Source organism: Caenorhabditis briggsae, assembly GCF_000004555.2.
Source record: "Caenorhabditis briggsae complete genome, chrI, whole genome shotgun sequence".
In the NCBI taxonomy this organism is placed as follows: domain Eukaryota; kingdom Metazoa; phylum Nematoda; class Chromadorea; order Rhabditida; family Rhabditidae; genus Caenorhabditis; species Caenorhabditis briggsae.
The window spans coordinates 8,565,881-8,584,943 of NC_013489.2; the positions used below are offsets into that span (position 1 = coordinate 8,565,881).

General features: G+C 37.8%; 5 protein-coding genes across 5 annotated transcripts; 3 read left to right on the forward strand and 2 right to left on the reverse strand.

The window, feature by feature from the left end:
* Window positions 1–132: 132 nt before the first annotated feature.
* Window positions 133–1,564, forward strand: Cbr-clec-91 (the record flags this gene model as incomplete). The annotated part of the gene is made up of 4 exons (XM_002639677.2): window positions 133–296; window positions 575–639; window positions 683–1,052; window positions 1,381–1,564. The coding sequence occupies 4 exons, from the start codon at window positions 133–135 to the stop codon at window positions 1,562–1,564; spliced, it is 783 nt and encodes a 260-aa protein (XP_002639723.2).
* Window positions 1,565–1,714: 150 nt separating this feature from the next.
* CBG12449 lies at window positions 1,715–2,595 on the reverse strand (the record flags this gene model as incomplete). The annotated part of the gene is made up of 5 exons (XM_045238776.1): window positions 1,715–1,825; window positions 1,868–2,106; window positions 2,170–2,260; window positions 2,304–2,412; window positions 2,459–2,595. 5 exons carry the CDS (start codon window positions 2,593–2,595, stop codon window positions 1,715–1,717), a joined length of 687 nt encoding a protein of 228 aa, XP_045094871.1.
* Window positions 2,596–4,050: 1,455 nt separating this feature from the next.
* On the forward strand, window positions 4,051–4,998 carry CBG12448 (the record flags this gene model as incomplete). Its single annotated transcript, XM_002639675.1, has 5 exons — window positions 4,051–4,190; window positions 4,237–4,308; window positions 4,365–4,523; window positions 4,572–4,848; window positions 4,894–4,998. The coding sequence occupies 5 exons, from the start codon at window positions 4,051–4,053 to the stop codon at window positions 4,996–4,998; spliced, it is 753 nt and encodes a 250-aa protein (XP_002639721.1).
* A 6,015-nt stretch (window positions 4,999–11,013) lies between these two features.
* On the reverse strand, window positions 11,014–14,547 carry Cbr-gld-4 (the record flags this gene model as incomplete). The annotated part of the gene is made up of 9 exons (XM_045238785.1): window positions 11,014–11,034; window positions 11,089–11,312; window positions 11,359–11,916; window positions 12,092–13,178; window positions 13,224–13,361; window positions 13,598–13,774; window positions 13,822–13,965; window positions 14,172–14,339; window positions 14,383–14,547. 9 exons carry the CDS (start codon window positions 14,545–14,547, stop codon window positions 11,014–11,016), a joined length of 2,682 nt encoding a protein of 893 aa, XP_045094870.1.
* A 777-nt stretch (window positions 14,548–15,324) lies between these two features.
* CBG25282 lies at window positions 15,325–15,627 on the forward strand (the record flags this gene model as incomplete). Its single annotated transcript, XM_045238792.1, has 2 exons — window positions 15,325–15,350; window positions 15,621–15,627. The coding sequence occupies 2 exons, from the start codon at window positions 15,325–15,327 to the stop codon at window positions 15,625–15,627; spliced, it is 33 nt and encodes a 10-aa protein (XP_045099291.1).
* Window positions 15,628–19,063: the final 3,436 nt, after the last annotated feature.

Consider the following 19,063-nt stretch of genomic DNA (forward strand, 5'->3'; position numbering starts at 1 on the left):
AAGGCAGTTCTTGCTGCACGTTCTGCAGTATTCAATGCGATGCTTACCCCCCAAGACACAGATGAGGCTAGAACGGTTGGTTTCGTCAGTCAGTCAATTCCCATTTATATAATTCGAAATTTCCAGTCAGTGATGTACATAAACGATATGGATTTTGATGTTATATACGAGATGGTGTATTATATTTATTGCGGAAGGTGTCAGAAAGATATCACAGATATGGCGACTGCTCTTNTAATCGCTGCAGATAAATATCCCCTTCCGGAATCGGCGGAGTCTCCGAAAATCAATGAAAAGTGTGTTGAGAAAAATATCCGGAAAATTTAAAAGTTTTTAGGTTACGGTAGTTGTCTTTGTGGGACCTTCGGCCTAGGCCAAAACTCAAGTTTCCGGTTTACTACTCCGCTAGAATATTGATCTATGATCTACCCGCGTTTTTTGGCATTTGAAAAACAAAACATTAAAGCAAATAAAAATAACAAACAAAATCAATTATCGTTCGCTATAAATTCAAGATTAACCAAATTATGAATTCTTTATTCGGTTTCTTTTTTCTTGCATTGTTCGCTTGTAGAGCATCAGGAAACATCATCACTAATGAGCCATCTGTCCATGCTTCCGATGAACCGCATCAAAGATGTAAGTTTTTCATAAAGAGCAAAATATGATGCGTAATTCTCAGTGACGTTCTACAACTGGGATCACACCGATTTGGGAACCTCCGTTTTTGAAGACCTTCCTCCAGTAGTTCCTCACCCTCTTCCACTTCCAATCAATCAATCCGAACAGTGTCCCGATGGTTGGCTGAGATATTCTGACTCGTGCTACTTCTTCGAGACAGAGCACCTTGGATTCGCTAAAGCCGAAAGAAAATGCTATGATAAGCAAGCGACTTTGTTTGTTGCAAATTCTTTGGATGAATGGGATGTCGTGACTTCTCACACCGAAAAATCATCGTTTTCTTGGATCGGGCTAGTGAGATTCAATCATTATGAGCGATTGGAGAAATTACCGAGATGGCAAACAACAGGATCCATCAATCCATCCAAGATGTAAGTAAGCGCTAAACACGATTATTCTGGGACAGAAAAATCGGAGCTGTGGAAAAGAAACAACAGTGGCCGTGGCCAAAGGTCCCACAACGATAACTACCGTAACCTGAAAATAGTTTTTTTCCGGATTTTTTGAGACAAATAATAAAAAAAGCGACAAAAAGGAGTAAAACACGAGAAAATAAATACAGAAAAGATACATATTTTTAGGTTACTGTAGTTAGCGTTGTGGAACCTTTTCCCACGGCCACCAGCGTTTCTCTTCCGCAGCTCCGATTTTTGCATACCAGCATAACAAACACCACATCTTAAAACTTCATGTTTTCAGTAACTGGCTCATCAAACCATACCAACCAAGTGTTAATGGATGGTCATCAATCGCTAACTGTGCTGCTGTCTACCAGTCTCCCGTGACAATCGGGTCTGTTTCGTACACATTCTACTATCCGTGCATTCTACAGTATACATCTATTTGTGAGCGCAACGCAACTATTATCAATGCCAAAAACTGATTTGACACACTTTCTTGTTTAAACTTCATTCATTAACGTCTCCAACTTTTCTCTTTGTAAAATGACCTAGTTTCGATATAAACATTTTTTCAACAACTGGGTGAACAAATCAAAAGTCGAAGCTTTATTTCATTTCAAATTTCAAGTCAGTTATTGCTGAAGTCGCATTCTGTCTACACGACGTAAAATGTCATCGAGTTCATTGGTTTCGTTTGTTAGTTTTCCAACACTTTCGATGAGATCAACGTATAGATTATCGATCTGAACATATGTGGGTATTACTGTATTAATTGAAGAACTAACAAGTTCGTATTCCAGAGCGTTGGTTCTCAAATGTATCTCGAGATTAGCCAATGCATCACTGAGTTCTTGCTCTATGGCATCAAAATTAGGCAGGAGTTCTTTCGTCGTTAGGATAGTTTCATTTTGATTTTCGACTCGAAGGTTTGAACAGATATTCTCCTCGCTTTGAACTTGAATATCTCCACTGTTTAGATTCTTCGGTGTTGTTGAGAATTGCTTTGACTTTTCATCAATATCATCTGAATAAAAAGTTCGGGGAGTGTTCTTAAATTTAGATCACCAACTCAAAATGCTCAACCAACACTGATTCTCTCTATTATCGTACTCCAATGCAGTCCGTGTCTGAAAGTTTTTACGTGTCGTTGCCTCGATTCTTTCCAAGTCGTCTCGTGTCTGAAAGGTTACGGTATTCAATTATCATTCTTCGGGTTCTCACTATTAGCTCTCTCGCAGGGTTACGGTGTTCTCTGCGAACCGCATTCCGATTTTGGATTCTTCTGTTTTGAGCGGGAACGTTGTTGCGACGTTGTTGTTGTCCATTTCTTCTGCATATCGTAACTATTCCATATACACTTTAAAATAAAGAATTACTCATTATTCTGTCTAGCTGGTACAAATTGGTTCAACGCTGCTTGTGGCTGTGCTTGTCTATTACCCCCGGCCTGTGCTCTCTGCTGATTCAAAACAAACTGTTGCCATCCAGGGTTCCAATGATCTGCAGGATTCATCATAAGAAGGCTTGCGAGTAGTGTTTCCTTCAAAAGATTCCGAAAATGAGTGGGAGAGTGTAAATTTATAAATTTAAGAAACTAATATTCTGATCACACGTATGGGATTAAAATTACAGAAATCCAACAATGAAAAATCAGAACACCAGGACAATCGAAGTCAGCAGAAATAGACCTACTTCAAAGTAAACTTTGGAGATACCTTCTAGTTTGTTCAATTTTTTAATTTGATGGACACATGTTTCCTTCAAGATCTTTTTATAAAATGAGCTAACATTCTAAACTTGAAAGTTAACATACACTAATGAAAGGAAGTTCGTTACGAAACAAAATCCAGTAAAAACTAGGTTAGGTTGCGATAAAGGCACATCAGTCAGCTGTTAAAAATATGAAGGGTTTTTTATCCATAATATACGGTCATTAAAATCTACAAAAACATATCATCAGCTGATAATGAAAAAAAGGATATTGGAGTTCGAGGTGAAAAAAAAATGATATATGTAAAGAATCCATTGAGTTCTGAAAGAAATTTGGCTAACTTGCCAGGTCTTAACATTTTGGAATCATTTTCTTTGAATTTTGGTATATTACCCAGGACTCAATTTTTTCGCAAGTCTTTTGTCGAGTTTCCTATGAGAACATATCCCGGCGGTATTCTTTTATGAATGACCTCCGGTTTATAGTCGAAATTATGAATTCATTTGACACTCCCTCGTGTCCCAGGGTATCGAAATATGCTAATGACAGTGATATGGTACCTCCAATGTCCTGATGCCAGTATTATGGTACACCCATATGCTGATGACAGTGGCTTTTTGTCAGGTTTTTTCCCCGTAAAAACCAGATTCTCTTTCACGTACTGAGCCTCTATGCGGCAAAAGGGATCAACAGGCTCAAAGCCTGGCTAATCAGTACATCTTTGAAGTTTCTAATTTTTTTGATCCATTTTTACTGATTTTTTGCCCATTTCTTCATAATTTTTAATTCATTTTTACTGATTTTCTTTTCATATTTTTATAATTGTGTGTCCTTTTTTACTGATTTTCTGTCCATCTGTACTTATTTTTTTGTCCATTTTTTCATAATTTTGGTTCCGTGTCCTCTTTTCTAAATACTCTGATCGCTGTCGTCGGAGTGAAAAGAAGTGGATTCGAAAACTTTTGCATTATTATAAATTTTGTGTGTCTCAAATCATCATTCTTAAAATAAATAAATATAATGAGAACTAAATTTCTCTCTGTTTTCTTATTTTGTTCATATTTATTTTTTTTTCTATATTTCATCAATCAACCTATTTGTTTTCATGTTCATCACGCCCAACGGGTTATCCCGTAGATGTTCTTATAATTTTTCCACGTTTCTCCAAAATAAAACTTCAAAAAAATGTCATAGGATAGACTCTACCTCAACTTATTCTTCTATTTGAACAACTAACACTTTACTTTACTAACTGCTATGGCCAATACACAGAATTCAACAATCTCATCATTTGATTCTTCTCCCGAGTTTCCTCCAATCACCATTCACCGTCCGATTGATTTCCCTGGAACACCTACTTCCGAAGTTTTAACTCCACATCCCAACCCATATCCCACGTTTGACATTTTTGTTTTTTCCGTTGAATCAGTTTAGTTTTTGCAGAGAAGCCTATTCGAGCCCTTTTCAAATTTCTACACCTGTCATAATCACTCCAGTGGAGCCTAGAGCTGTCAGGTGGGTTCTGGAGCCTTTTTATTCATAATATAATCTGTAAACATAGAATGTTTCAGAAATGGTGTTCGACTGAATCAAATCAGAAGAATCAGAAGGCGTCAAGAATCTCGTGCTATTTTCGGCAGTATTCGCCGTCGTCTTTCCATGGTTTCATTCAGAGAAACTCTCCCAGAAGACCGGATTGCTTCTCCACAAACTTTGCCTAGAAGTAAAATGTAGGATTTAAAAACGGTTAAAACCAAACATTAAATTGATTATTTTAGAGTTGATAAGACCAAAACGGCAATTGAGCTGGAATCGCCTAACCGATTACAAGTTATGCTTTCGGAAGAAATGAATAAAATCTGTCTTTCTGATGAAATCGATTCGACAAATGTGCCTTCTGATTCTTATAATTCTGCAAAATTGAGAGAAATCAATCGATTAGAAATAATGGATAGCGTCTTTCTGGCACTTGAATCTGGATGCGAAGAGGAAATTTCGAATGCGTTGGAATCATTGGAATGGAATTTGGGTCAATTGATGCATGAAACTGAGATTGTAATGGGTTATTTATTTCTAGGTTTATTAATTTATTTGTTTCAGATTGATAAGATTGTTGAAGATTTCGAAACGGAGAGGGATGAGAAGAAGAAGAAGTGGGATGAAGTTGAACTGATTTTGAATATTATTAAAAATGATAACCCATAAAAACTGATTTATATTAGAATACTGTCTTTATCTCTTTTCTATATTTTCAGTTTTTTACTCAAATCCAGGACTTCAAATCAGAGATGAGCAGAATTCCTTATTTATTCTTCATTGTTCCGTTTTTCTGATTTTTGTTATTATACTTCCAGATATCGAACAGTTTTTATAATATAACAAGTAGTGATTTTCAAAAGTTTTAATTTTGGGAAAAACATTCAGAAAGTGTTAATATTTCTGTGATTTTTGCCAGGAAGTATCGAAACGCCCATAAAAATGAGAAATCATTGTGCTTTCGGTCAAATTTTTTTTGTTTCAGAGAAAATTTGAAATTTGTGGTTTTCATTGGATGTTTCCACTGTTTTTTTTTCGAGGTTCTCCATTTAACAGTTTTCAATTTTCCCCATGACACATATCGAATATTTATTTGTTGAAAAAACACGTTGCTCCCAAAATGTTAACGGTCCATCTTTTGGAAGATTCGAAAGATTCACGTGGCACGGTGAGTTTTTCACTACCGAAATGCGAAACAGTCTGCGACGTTTTAAAGTACAATGGACAAAAAAATCTGATTCATTTTTTTACTATATATTCTTCATGAAATTTACAAAAAATTTATGGAACGAAAAAAAATCCTTGGGCTAGAATTCGAGAAAAAAAAATTCCAAAGTTGAAAGCAGCGCGCTGCAGCGGTAGTGAAAAACTCACCGTGACGTTGCTCACAAAAAGTGAACGGTCCATTTTTGGGAATTTCAAAAGATTCACGTGGCTCACAAAAAGTTAACGGCCCACCGTAAAACCTCTAATAGAACGACACCCGGATCGTCCACTTTGAGCCTATATATCTCATTTCTTTTGAAAGATATCAAAAAGTGGTTAACTAGTAAAATGTTTATCAGGATATCAGCAACATTTTACTAGTTAGCCACTTTTTGATATCTTTCAAAAGAAGTGAGATATATAGGCTCAAAGTGGACAATCCGGGTGTCGTTCTATTAGAGGTTTTACGGCAACTGTTGGGAGTTTGCAAGGCTGTGCAAAAAGGCGGCTGGCCGCTGCCGGCCTCAGCCGCGGCTCGATTTTTGAGGCCGAGGCCGGCCGCGGCTTTTTTGTGAAAGCCGTGAAAAGCCGCGGCAAGCCGAGGCCGGCCGCGGATAGCCTCATAAAAACGCGTGAAGTGAAAATCAATTAGGTGGTTTTTGAATAATTTCGTTTTTTTGTCCTACTTTTCAAAAAAAATCTACGTTTCTCATGAAAAAATTATTTCAAAAGGCCGTGAAAAGCCGCACGGCTAACCTGGGCTGGCCGCGGCTTCTTCGAATATTTTTTCTGAAGCCGCGGCCGGCTCGGCCGTGGTAAAAGCCGGCCGCGGGTGGCCGCGGCCGGCAGTGGCACAGCTTTGGGAGTTTGGGAAAAAAGGATGTGGTTACAATTTAAAAAGTTAACATAAGATGTTAAAAGTGTTGGGTTAAAAAAGGATGGGAAGGAAACAAAAAGAACTGTGAGGAAACTATCAAAAATAGGGTTTCAATGCAATTAGGAATTTTTTAGTTTTGAATTATTCTGTGATCTGCTTCCGCTTTCAAGTATTGAGAATCTGGGCCAATTTCTTGAGGAATTGTGGTGGGAGCTTTTTTGATAAGCTTCACAGTGATCAAATAAGCTGAAAATCAAAATGTGAGAAATTGGCCCAGATTCTCGATATGTACAATACTTGAAAGCGGAAGCAGGTCCCAACACTTTTAACAACTTTATGTGTTAACTTTTTAAATTGTAACCACATCCTCTTTTCCTAAACTCCCACCAGTTGGGCCGTTAATTTTTTGTGAGCCACTTGAATCTTTTAAAATTCCCAAAAGTTGGGTCTCCAATCTTTTGTGAGCTACGTTAATCTTTCGAATCTCCCAAAAGATAAACCGTTAACTTTTTGGGAGAAAAGTGTTTTTTCAACAAATAAATATTCGATATGTGTCATGGGGAAAATTTAAAACTGTTAAATGGAGAACCTTGGAAAAAATACAAGGAAATCAATATTTTGATTTTTGATAGTTTTCAATGTAAATGTGAACAATTAATTCGTTTGTTGAAGAAAATTAAAAATTATTAAGACTTAACAAAAATTTTTGAAACTTCAGTACTTTGATGTGAAAATTAAAACTTTTGAAATTCACTACTTGTTCTATCGTTTAATTGAGCCTAAATGACTCTATTATGTGATTCTTAAAATTAAAAAAATAGGATTTTTTCAAAACATTGTTTCTTCTTCCTTCTTCCGTCTTCCGTCAACGGTCCGTCTTTGCCGGTCAGACTGTGACAAACAGCTATTTATCTGCCGGCGTCTTTTTAGCGGTCCTGTGATTTTTCTGGATCTCCTGGGTGTAACAAATAGGATCATCAGACCAATTATGGTCCACAAGTTTTGGTGGAATCTTAAATTTCCGATATCTGAAAGTTTTATGAGGCCTCTCTGACTTTGTTAAGATAAATCTATAAATTCAACAGTGCTTAAAAAATTATACCGAAATATTATTTAATCCTAGTCGTTCAACGCCCCTTCTGGGATAGATCTCCTTGCTCATGCTCACAATACTCGTAATCTTATGAAAAAGTTGTGTTTCTTTTATGCAGGGTTGGCTATGGGGCGAAATGGGGCAATCCCCGCCCCGCACCCCCGGGGCGGGGATTCGCCCCCGCACCGGGTTGTGGGGCGGGGATGCGCCCCCGCCCCAGAAATTCAACCGCTTCTTATAACTCAGCTCAGGATGAATCAATTGACTTGAAAATTTCAGGATAGCCTAGTTTCGTACCCTGAGGCTGAAAAACATTATTAAAAATGAGATTACTGTAGGTATACGGTATCTACAGTAGCCCATTTTTCGTAAATCAGCCCAGAATGAACCAATTGACTTGAAACTTTCAGCGTAGCCTATTTGGGCATCATGGATTTTCAAAACATTCTCATAAACTAGACTACTGTAGGTATACGGTATCTACAGTAACCCATTTTTCGTAACTTCGCCCAGAATGAATCAATCGAATTGAAAATTTCAGGATAGCCTAGTTTCGTACCCTGAGGCTGAAAAACATTATTAAAAATGATATTACTGTAGGTATACGGTATCTACAGTAGCCCATTTTTCGTAAATCAGCCCAGAATGAACCAATTGACTTGAAACTTTCAGCGTAGCCTAGCTGGGCATCCTAGATTTCAAAAACATTCTCATAAACTAGACTACTGTAGGTATACGATATCTACAGTAACCCATTTTTCGTAACTCAGTTCAGAACCTTTTTCAGAGACTTTGATGATATCGAAGTTGCTGACAACAGAGACGAGTATATTGCCTTTTTAGAAGAACCCGTTCCAGCTGAAATCATTTCACCATTAAAATATTGACACGAAAGACGTTTTCGCTTCCCAAAACTGGCCAGAATTGCGATGAGATACTTCGCAGTGTTTACATCCGAAGCCATTTGCAAGAGGAGTTTTAGTGCTGTGAAACAAGTGATTACTTCTGATAGGTACCGAACCAAAGACTGGCTGATGGAGCAGATCATGATCTCGTATTTTTATAAAAACAATTTCCACTAGTCTCAATTTTTTCGCATTCTAATTTTTTCTATTCACTTTAATAAACTCCTTTTCTTTGATAAACTCATTCTAGGCTGTGTTAGAAAAAATGGGTTACTGTAGTTACCGTATACATACAGTACTTTAAATTTAAATGATGTTTTTCAAGTTCAAGGTACGAAACTAGGCTATCCTGAAAGTTTCAAGTCAATTGGTTCATTCTGAGCTGAGTTACGAAAAATGGGTTACTGTAGATACCGTATACCTACAGTAGTCTAGTTTAAGAAACTGTTTCTGAAATCCAGGATGCCAAACTGGGCTATCCTGAGATTTTCAAGTCAACTGATTCATTCTGGGCTGAGTTACAAGAAATGGGTTACTGTAGTTACCGTATACCTACAGTAACCTCATTTTTATTAATGTTTTTCAGCTTCAAGGTACGAAACTAGGCTATCCTGAAATTTTCAAGTCAAATGATTCATGCTCTCCCGGGGCGGGGGCGAATCATCGCCTCGCCCTCTTTTAGGGGGCTCCCGCGTTAATGCGGGAGCCCCGCTGCCAACCCTACTTTGATGAAGCCATGACTGTGATGAAGCAAAAAACATTTCAAAAAATACAGAAATTCTCAAAAAGGCAAAATCGGAAGTTCCGAAAGTTGGAATTATGGAAATCTAAAATTAAAAGTCATAAATCCAGAAATTCAGAAGTTTGAAAAAAAAAAAATTGAAAACTGAAACATTCGAAATACTCAGAATTTCAGAATATCAGAACGACCAAGTTCTGAAAATGGGAAATGTCCCAATTCGGAATGTCAGAAATTCAGAATATCAGTAAAGACTCTTGAAAAACCGAATTTTAAGAACATTTAAATGTTCAGAAATTCGGAAATAATCAAGTTTAAAAATTAGGATATTCCAAGATTCACATATTCGGAAGTTCTGAAATTGAGAAGTTCGCAGTTTGGGAATTTGAAAATTAAAAAACTCGAAGGGTTGGGACTTCAAAAATTCGAGAATTCGGAAATATAGATTTCCGGTATTCAAACTTTCGAAGTTTCAGAAATTCCGAAACTTGAAAAATTCTAAAAATTGAAAATCCAAAATTTTATTTACTTTTTGAATTATACCATAATATACTTCTGATGAGTCTGCGAGCACGAGATGACAGTTTTTTTTATGATTCGGGAGATCAGCTCATTTTGATTCTATCATGTAAAAACCTGTACAAGAAAACAATTTTCCCAGAATACAATAAATCATTTATTTAGAGAAGCGGCGTACATCAATAATTACAGAGACCCTACCACACACCAAGACTTCATGAATGACATGAGGAAATAATAATATCCGTTAGAAGAGCCTTCAGGATGAGTGCAATGAAGAATGAAGAATAAAACTGACTCGGGAGGAAGGTTATATGTGGGATGCGTTGGGAGAATGGAAAACGGAAACCGGAGTGTGAGACAGAAATAGAGACTGTTGGCAGAATTGTAATGGAAAATGTGGTAGAAAAGAGAAGAGCATTAGGAAACCCGCTTGAGACTATTCGTAGTGCGTTTGGAAAGCAGTGACCAAAAATGTTACTATTCCAGTACACGAGAAAGAGAAGATTGGAGTTCTGAGAGCTTAGGATGGGGGTAGAAAGAACAAAAAGGACCAATAATGACTTGATATACTAAAGGAAACTGGGGAGGAGAACAAAACAGAGAAAAAACACTGTCGCATCGTTAGTCTGCAATTGACAGAAGCTTGGTCCAACAGCATGAATTCTTCCCAGAACGAGACAGAGCCTATCACATTGGTAATTATTATAAAGCAATTATTATAAAATTACGAAATTATCGTGACTCGCGAAGGGATAAAGACTGATTCTTGCTTATCTATAAATTGGAAGTGGTTTGACAGCTAACCAAGTTATACATAAGCAGAAGGACAAATTGGGTAAGTAAAACAAAACGAAAGGTTGCAATTCGTGGGAGGGAAGCGAGATATTACCGGAAATTTCATAGCTAGTGCACGACGTTCGGGGCGAAAAGTAAACCATAATAATCAATGATGAATCGAACGATATTAACTCGGGAGAAATATGGAAAATAGAAAAAAAAACAATAAAGGCAGCTATGTGCGAGAAAAATACTAGTTCAGACCAAGTGCACCACTGATCTAAACGAGCATCAGAATTATATAGGAAATGGTGGAGAGATGAGGGTAACAACGAAATTGGTTATGTGAGAGAGAAGGAAAACATAGAATATTCTTCAAATCTACGGGGTTTTTTTCAATTGAAAACTAACACTGGGAAAAAAGTGGATCTAAACGGGGCGAAACGTATGTAGAACTTGTAAAGTCTGGGCAAATAACTCTAGATGTGCTTTGGTAAGAGAAAAATTTGTTATCGGTATGAGATGAAAAATATGAAGAATAAATGAAGTGCTGTGGAGAAGAACATTATCTAGTCAGTCGACTTCCCTGAAACAAGACATTACATAACAGAACAAATCACACATTTAAAAAATAACTTACTATGGGCACTAACTGTGGTTGGCGACTCAGGTCAGATGAACTGCTGTTCAACGATTGAGTGTCGAGTCCGCAATCATTGTCTTTGCGCATTGTAGGATGACTGGGTTTTGGTTGAGAAATTACGACTGCTTGCGAAGCACTTGGGATAGCAACAGCATTTCGATAGGATCGTTCAGTCTTGGAAACAGGTGCCATCATTGATGTTGAAGCTTGAGATGCTACACCTGTTGAATGAAAAATGGTATTGTGTATCGAAAAAGGAAGCAGTACCGTTTCTTGTGGTGTTCCCGTTGACCAAGTTCAGGTCAACAGAAGTGATTGGTGCACCAGGAAGTGATGACTTCTTTTTGACAGCGTCAGCATACATCCGAGGAGATCGAGGTTCATCTGTTATTAATGGCAACGAAGAGCCATGTCCATTTTCTTCGGTTAGATTTGCCTCCACAAATTGTGATCTGCGAGACTGGAAATCAATAGGCGGTGGCATAGGAAAGTACATTTGATTCGGACGTCCACGACTTCGTGAGTCAGACGAGTGTCTTGATCGGTTCGATGAATTGGACGGAACGCGCATATTCCTTCTAGCCCGAGAACTGTTATTGTTGTTCAAGCCCTTTCTATCCAAGTCATATCCGTCCGAAGCATCGGAGCCTTGTGAATGATTTCTACTCTGACGATTTCGCTGTGCATACGTTTGTCGGTGTTTATGAGAGCCACATGAAGCAGCCGCAACCGCGGCGTAATCAAGAAATCCGTTACGGCGACTGGCGGTTGGTTGTGGTTCGGGATAGTAGAGATGGTTGTTCATGAATGACTGACCCACGGATCCTGAAAATATACTATTTTTTATCGTAGGAAATTGACCAGTTGAACCTCCGCGGCTAAGTCGAGTTTTACTGAGAATTACATGAAATATAAGTAATTTCCGAGAAAAAACTGATTTTCATAAAAAATTTTAGTTTTCTCAATAGGCCCAAAATACGATTTTTTTTTCATGACATACCTGTTGTTGTTTTGTTGTCATCAAAATTCGTTTGTGTTTTCCTAGAAAACTCTTTCGGCGTCTTGACAACGTCACTGAATTGCTTTTTGAACTGAACAGGGACGCCTCCAGTCGACTTCTTTCGAGCGTCGTTCATTACTGGATCATCATCGTCTTCTTCAGACGAATGGTTCCCCAAGGATGAAGAGAGTTCGGGTGAATCAGTGTCTTCGCGTTCAGAAATGCTTGCCGCAGTGGATACGGTAGCAGAAGTATTTACGGAGGCAGTAGATGTCGGAAGAGGCGGACCGGTGAGAATCCGTCCGCTTACACTTTTCTCTTGTCGTTCATGCGAACTTATAGATGTAGCTTCGTCTTCTTCTGTCTCTGTTTCTGTGGTAGCGGTGATTTGTTCTTCTTTTTTATTTGAAACAGATTCTTCTTTTTCTTTCGACTCTTCTGCTTCTTTCATTCGTAACTGCAGGAGAACTTGATTCCTGACATCATCGGCTGGATTGGTGATTTTGAGTGGTCTGGAATCTCGTTTCTCTGCCCCGGCAGTAGTCTTACGAAGCCAGGCATATCGTGACAAATCAATCATTGGGGAGACAAGAGTATTGTGCAATTGGTTCAAGTTGTATGTGACCGAAGTATCCTGTGAAGGAAACGACATAACTCCACTCATCAACCAGTTTCTGTAGGTAAGCTCCTTGGAGGTAAACGGCATGATCATATGAAGTAAAGACCCTTTGTAGACTCTTGATAGTTGGTTTCTCCCTTTTCTTTCTCTCAATGTGACAGCCACTGCAAGAATTTGAAACGCTTGACCAAATGCGTTGGCAATCGATGAGAAATTGTATGTTGAACGTCCGACGTCGTTTGCAGTAAGAAGTGGGTCTTCTAAAGCAAGGTTGCCTGGCTGAGCACGTTTGTGACCATATCGAGCCCCAGCTGCAGACTTTGAAATGTAACAACACTGGCCTGGAGAAATCCCAATTTCCTCGTAGTTAAACTCCATTGAATAAACTTCCAGGAATCGAAGTAACAAGTGTCCGAGATTGACTCCGCTGTCGTAGATTGTCCGATGTCGCATGTTGAGAGCGTAGAGCTGAAATGAGAGCATTTAAAGGAATATTTAATCGAAAAGTCTCACCTGGAAAAAGTTCACAAGCAAGAGGACCAAACCGTATGAAGAAAGACCTCCAGTGAACGTTTGATTGAGGTTACGATAATGGAGGAACTGCTTTAGGAGAAGTACTAACGGCTCGATGAGTGGAAATTCTTCCTTGACCTGCAATATTCACATGTTTTAGAAACTTTTGGTTTTGGACGTAAATGAGATTGATCCATGAACCGTTAGTATAACAAAGCTTGAAACAACTTTAAAGCCCTGAAATAACATTGTTGACCCTTTTGAAACTTGTGTCATTATAAACATTATTGTATGGTCAACAAAAACTTATTCCGGTGCTAATGAGCAGTTCTTTCAAACTTCCATTGTATGTCTGGGTAGATCATCCAAAATACTACCTTTGCAATATACGAAGCTGCTCGAACTCCTTGAACAGTGTTGAACGAAATGTCGATGCTCAATCTGGTGTCCCGATCGACCATCTTGACGATAGGAACAAACGCTCCTCCAAAAACTGTCACCGACTCAGCAATATTGTCATTCTCCAAACCCCGTGCAGTTTCGCCGAGCCACTACAATTGATTCTCATTAATCTCAGATTTAAAAATATATAACTTACATCTCCAGGCGTTCCAACCCAATCGTCACACTCGACGAGAACATCAATGTCGGAAGTAGGAAGAAAGAGGTTCGTTCGAAGACTTCCAAACATTGAAATCTTTATCGGTTTGTGTTGCCAGCGCTGTGAAACTGAGTCGCGAACCTGTGAAAAGCAATTATTGTTGTCTGAGAAAAAAAAGGATGAGACGCAGACAGTTTTTCTCTGCGTCTCCACCTAATGTGTGCTATTTAGGCTTGCCGCTTCGAGTTTGCTACCGCATTCAGACTGCAAAAAATACTCTCTAACCTTTTTTTTTTCTCTGACAGCGATAATATTCGTATTACAAAAATAATTTTGAAAAGTCATACCTTCTCATAAACCTTTGTTCGAAGTCTAACTTCAATTTCGTTTGGTTTAATCCAGTGATAGAGATCCACGATCTCTTCATGTAACCCTTGCACTGTTAGACCATATCGTTTCCTCCGCCATGGAGCGAATGGAAGAGCATCAGAGTATCCAAAATCACGAGTTTCCATCTTAATTTTAACAAATTAGAATATAATTGTCAAGTTATGCTACTTTTACATTTTGGGATTTTGAAGTACACGGTTGCTCTTGTTGCTGGGACTGTCCGCGCAGTTTCAGACCGTCCGACGTTTTCTGTATCTCAGAATCCGACTCTGACACACCAGTATACGACGTTGAAGGGTGATGTGATGATGATATTCTGCTTTCTTCATCCATCTGTAAAAATTAAAAGATATGAAATTCGAATGATTGAAACTCGACAAAATTAGTTGATAAAAACCACAAGAGAGAAATAAACATTCCACAGCTCGGGTGCTCCGGAAATCCGGGGGAAAAATCAAACATAACGAAGATTTTGATGATCAGAGCGTCTGAGAATACAAGAGGTGTGAAGAGGAGAATGATAAGATAATACATCTAGACAATCGTTTTTGAGAAGCTCCCACGTCAAATAGACGAGAGAGAGAGAGAGAGAGAAAGCTATAAAGACAGCGGAAAAGTACGGATACCAGGTTTCCTCACAACACAACAAAACAACTGTTGACAAGAAAAAAACGATTGATTCTAAATAGCGCAGTATCGAAGCATATATAACCACCGTAACCTAAAACTTTCGATCCTTTTGTCTCGATTACTTTTGATTTTCAACAACTTTTGCATTAAAAACCTCCAAACAAGTTGGAAAATAATAAGTTTCTAAATCTAAAAAAATGCCGGAAAACGGACAAATTTTGAAACTTCTCAAAGGGTTCATAAAAGAACAGACGACTTAGTGGATGAATAGGAATTCGGAAAAAACATAGCAAAAATATATCATTTTTTCTCGAACAGACTAGGGAAAAAATCAGTCAAGAAAAGAGTAAACAACAAAGCGGGGGTGAAGAAGAGGAAGAGAGATACGTTCGTTCTCGGAATTCATCCGATATGAGAAAATAGAGTTGGGATCAGACGAGAATTAGACGAAAGACTCTTAAAGACGTTCTAGATTTAGATATGAAAGTTTCGTTTCCTTATTTCCCGCTAAAAACTGTGAAAGAAAGTTGTATCAACAGACTAAATGTGATAATGATATTGCTACTAACGATGAGAATGGAAGCGGAACTAAGTATTATCGATATATATATATTATATATATATATATATCAAATAGGAGAGAAAATGGGAACTGTTTTCTTTCAACGAATATACTTCTTTTACATTGCAATAGACGAGAGATCGAGAGAAATCGATGAGCGAGACGGTGGATGACGGAAAGATAAAAACTAGCGAGATTCTTTCGATTGGCGGAGAAAATAGTCTGTGAGACCATGAGAGATGGAAAGAATGAAACAACAGGAGAGTAGACGGAAAGACCCAAGAAGGTGTAATAACAAAAAATTTATTTTGTATTTGGATTACCATTGGCAATTTAAAATATCTGAGGTTTTTAACTTAACAACACTACGCAGCTTAGCAAAAACGCGTTCTTTCTATCCGTTAGGTGTAGCTAAAATCGATTTCTGGGTCTCAAGTCAATTTACCGTTTGTCTAACAAAACTGATTAGAAAGTAGAGCTAAAAAAGTCGATCCAAACAAAGATCCATGCACTACAAACATTCCCCGACGACAGAAAATAGTTAACGAGTGATGAATAGGAAACACACAGCTACGGTCATCCTTAGTGCTCTCTTGTCCACCCTCTCTTTCATTTTCTCTTCATTTTCGTTCACTTCTCTCTTTCTCTTCAACATTATCAAAATAGATGTTTGCAGTTTGCACAGCAGCAGCCAGCCCAGCTAGTCAGACCCATCGCAACATGCAACTAAATTCCATTCATAATATGAAGAATTATGGGTAGAACACCAACATTAAAAACTCTTAACTATCAGTATACAATATGCGAATTCTACTAAAAAAACAAAGTTTGTGTACTATTTTTTAGAGATAAGAGACAGTGATACTGCAAGTGTCACTAAATTGAATATTAATAATTAGTCGAAACTGTTGAAATGAACAGATCACAGAATGAGCGAAGGAACGACGCGAAAATGTAAATGCATTCTTTATAACCAGCCAGCTTCTTCTTCTTCACGATCATCTCTCTTATCTCATCAAATATCCTCCCAAGTCTATCCATCAAATTGCTTTGCCTTCTTCTCCTTCTGTTTCGCCTTCTTCTTCTTCATTGATAAGAGGCACATAGATAACTTTTGTTGATATCAATAACTGACTAAGTCAGCTATTGATATCATTACCAAAGTTATAAACTATGAAATTAATGTTCCCTTAGCTTAATGAATTCGGATAATTTTTAATTGCTCCTTCATTTGACCTCTAACCGCTTCAGGTATTTTCTTCGAGCGGATAGCCAGTAGAAAAACTCGTATTACAAAAGTAGTGAACGCGCGAGATGATAGTTATTTAGATGGCAAATCGCGCTTTAAAAAAAGCATCGCAATAGAAAAGGAGGAAGTATATATAATCTCTGATCGCCTAGGTGTCCCAGCTGCAGTTTGGTGGAAAATTACGTCGAGACGAATTGTGTTTCGAGTGATTTCAAACTGAAGAACCGGTTGACGGTAAGAAGAATTGAGATAGACAGCTAGCGAACGAGAAAAAACTTCAAAAAATGGGAAAAAATTAAAGAACTATTTCCTCCTTTTTCCTACTGTGTTCAATATACAAAAACAGTTATCTTCTTCTTCTTATCTAGCAAGACGCATCCTTGAAAAAATGAAAACAAACGCAACAGACGTTGAGCCTATTTGAAACGATGCGTTCAAACACAACTAAAGCAAAGACTGGAGAACTACAAATTACGCAAGAATCACAGAGCTCGAGTTGATTCGGCGAGAAAAAACCACTAGTCTTCTGGTATTCTCTCGCAAATTATTACTATAGCAAACAGAGAGCAGCGAAAAAATAAGAAGAAATAGTAAACGAATCAAACAGAACATGGCAGTAAGATCAGAGATCATGTGCAACAACCGTTACATGTTTACATTGATAAAAAAACAGTGATTATCTATTCTGTCTGCGAAGATTGTTGTTTTGCCAAAAAAAAAACTTAGTTTCTGTTGGGAAATAATTATTAGAAAAAGCTTCAACTTTTCTGGCCATGAAATAAGGTTTTTTTTGGTTATTTTTAAATCAAAAATTCGCAAAATAGTCCAGCAAAACAGGAACAATTCTTTGAAATTTTTATCAAAAACCCCTGTGATGCCTTTTGAACAGTTCCATAATTCTTAGAAAGCCCATCGGATATGAACTGTTTTCGAACGGTGTCAAAATTTCGATTATTGAATGGTTTTGAAATTCTGGTTAACCACTTAAAACAGAGTAAGTTCATTCAGACGTATACATACGCACATACCAAAAAAAAGGTATTGTTTAGAGAAGATTGTGAGAGCGAGAGAGAGAGAGAGAGAGAAAGAGAGCGCTACCAGCAATAGCTGCAGTGACGGGCGAAACTGATGATGATGAGTACGAGACAGAAGAGAGATTGCTAAACGGTATAGTAATTAGAGGAGACGGTCAGACAATAAGACGAATTGGAAAATAGAAAACAACTATGACTGAAGGAAGAAATAAAGAAACGGGAGAAATGGAACTGGGTTTCAAGACAATATATATCATATATTGTTCGAAGTTTTACTATTAATGAGAAGCAATTTGAATTTTTATCGAATATGAGTTCAAAGTATAAACAAATGTTTTCGTTAAAAGTATACTCTTAACCGGAAAATTGTTCAAAGTCTGATTTTGAACAAAAAAAACACAATTAAGTCAATTAAAAACTCTTCCCAATGTGATACGTCATTATCACCAAAAAAACCAAGCATCATGCGACACAAAGATCACACCCAACGAAAAAGTATCTTTCTAAAAATCTATAGTAATGTACTTTGACCTTCAAAATTCCAAGGGAACTGATGACAATTATAATACTGTCGAATTAAAAAAAAACTGGCTCCTGAAAATCTCGCTCGTATCGACTTACGAGGCTCCGGCCCCAAAAAACAATACTGTAAAAAGGGAATATACTTTATATGAATTTAGTAGGAGCTTCTTAACTTAATTTAAGGTTTTTCGGTTAAAATATGATTGGGTATCTCTAGGAGTATCCTTAGAATCAGTTTCAAAACGGGAAAACGTTGAAAATGGTCCGAACGAGGCGGAAGTCACTTGGGTTCAAGCGAGGGGGTCAGAAAGCGCGCCCCAGTAAATTTTTCAAAAATTCTCAATTCGCTGCCGAACTTCGTTGGCTGAGTATCACAGTTTTAAACGATGAGCGAGAATACGCGCGTTGCAACCCGTTGATTTTTAAGAAATAGATCATGATATAGTTCAAACCCGCGTTCATTTTAAAATTATGAAATTTCTTCTGGCCTACGAGGGGCGCTTTTTCTGACCCCCTCGCCTGAACCCAAGTGGGAAGTCCAAAATGTTAGTTTTCCCGCTCCGCCTCGTAGATCAAAACAAGCGGCGGCTTTAAGATTGGGGGTACGACGAATTCGAACGCTTCCAAAATCGAACAGACCTAAAATCGAACATGTGTCAAAACAGAACAAGAGCAGAATCGAACTGTGTCGGAGTCGAACTGTCCCTAATTGGAACGCTGTTAGCCATGGGGCGCGCTTGCATAATTTTTGTTTTCTCATTTTTTCCCCGCAAATTTTTATTTTTTCCTTTAAAAAAAATATTTTTTGTTGTTTTTGTTTCCCAATAAAACTGATTCGTAATATATTTTTTA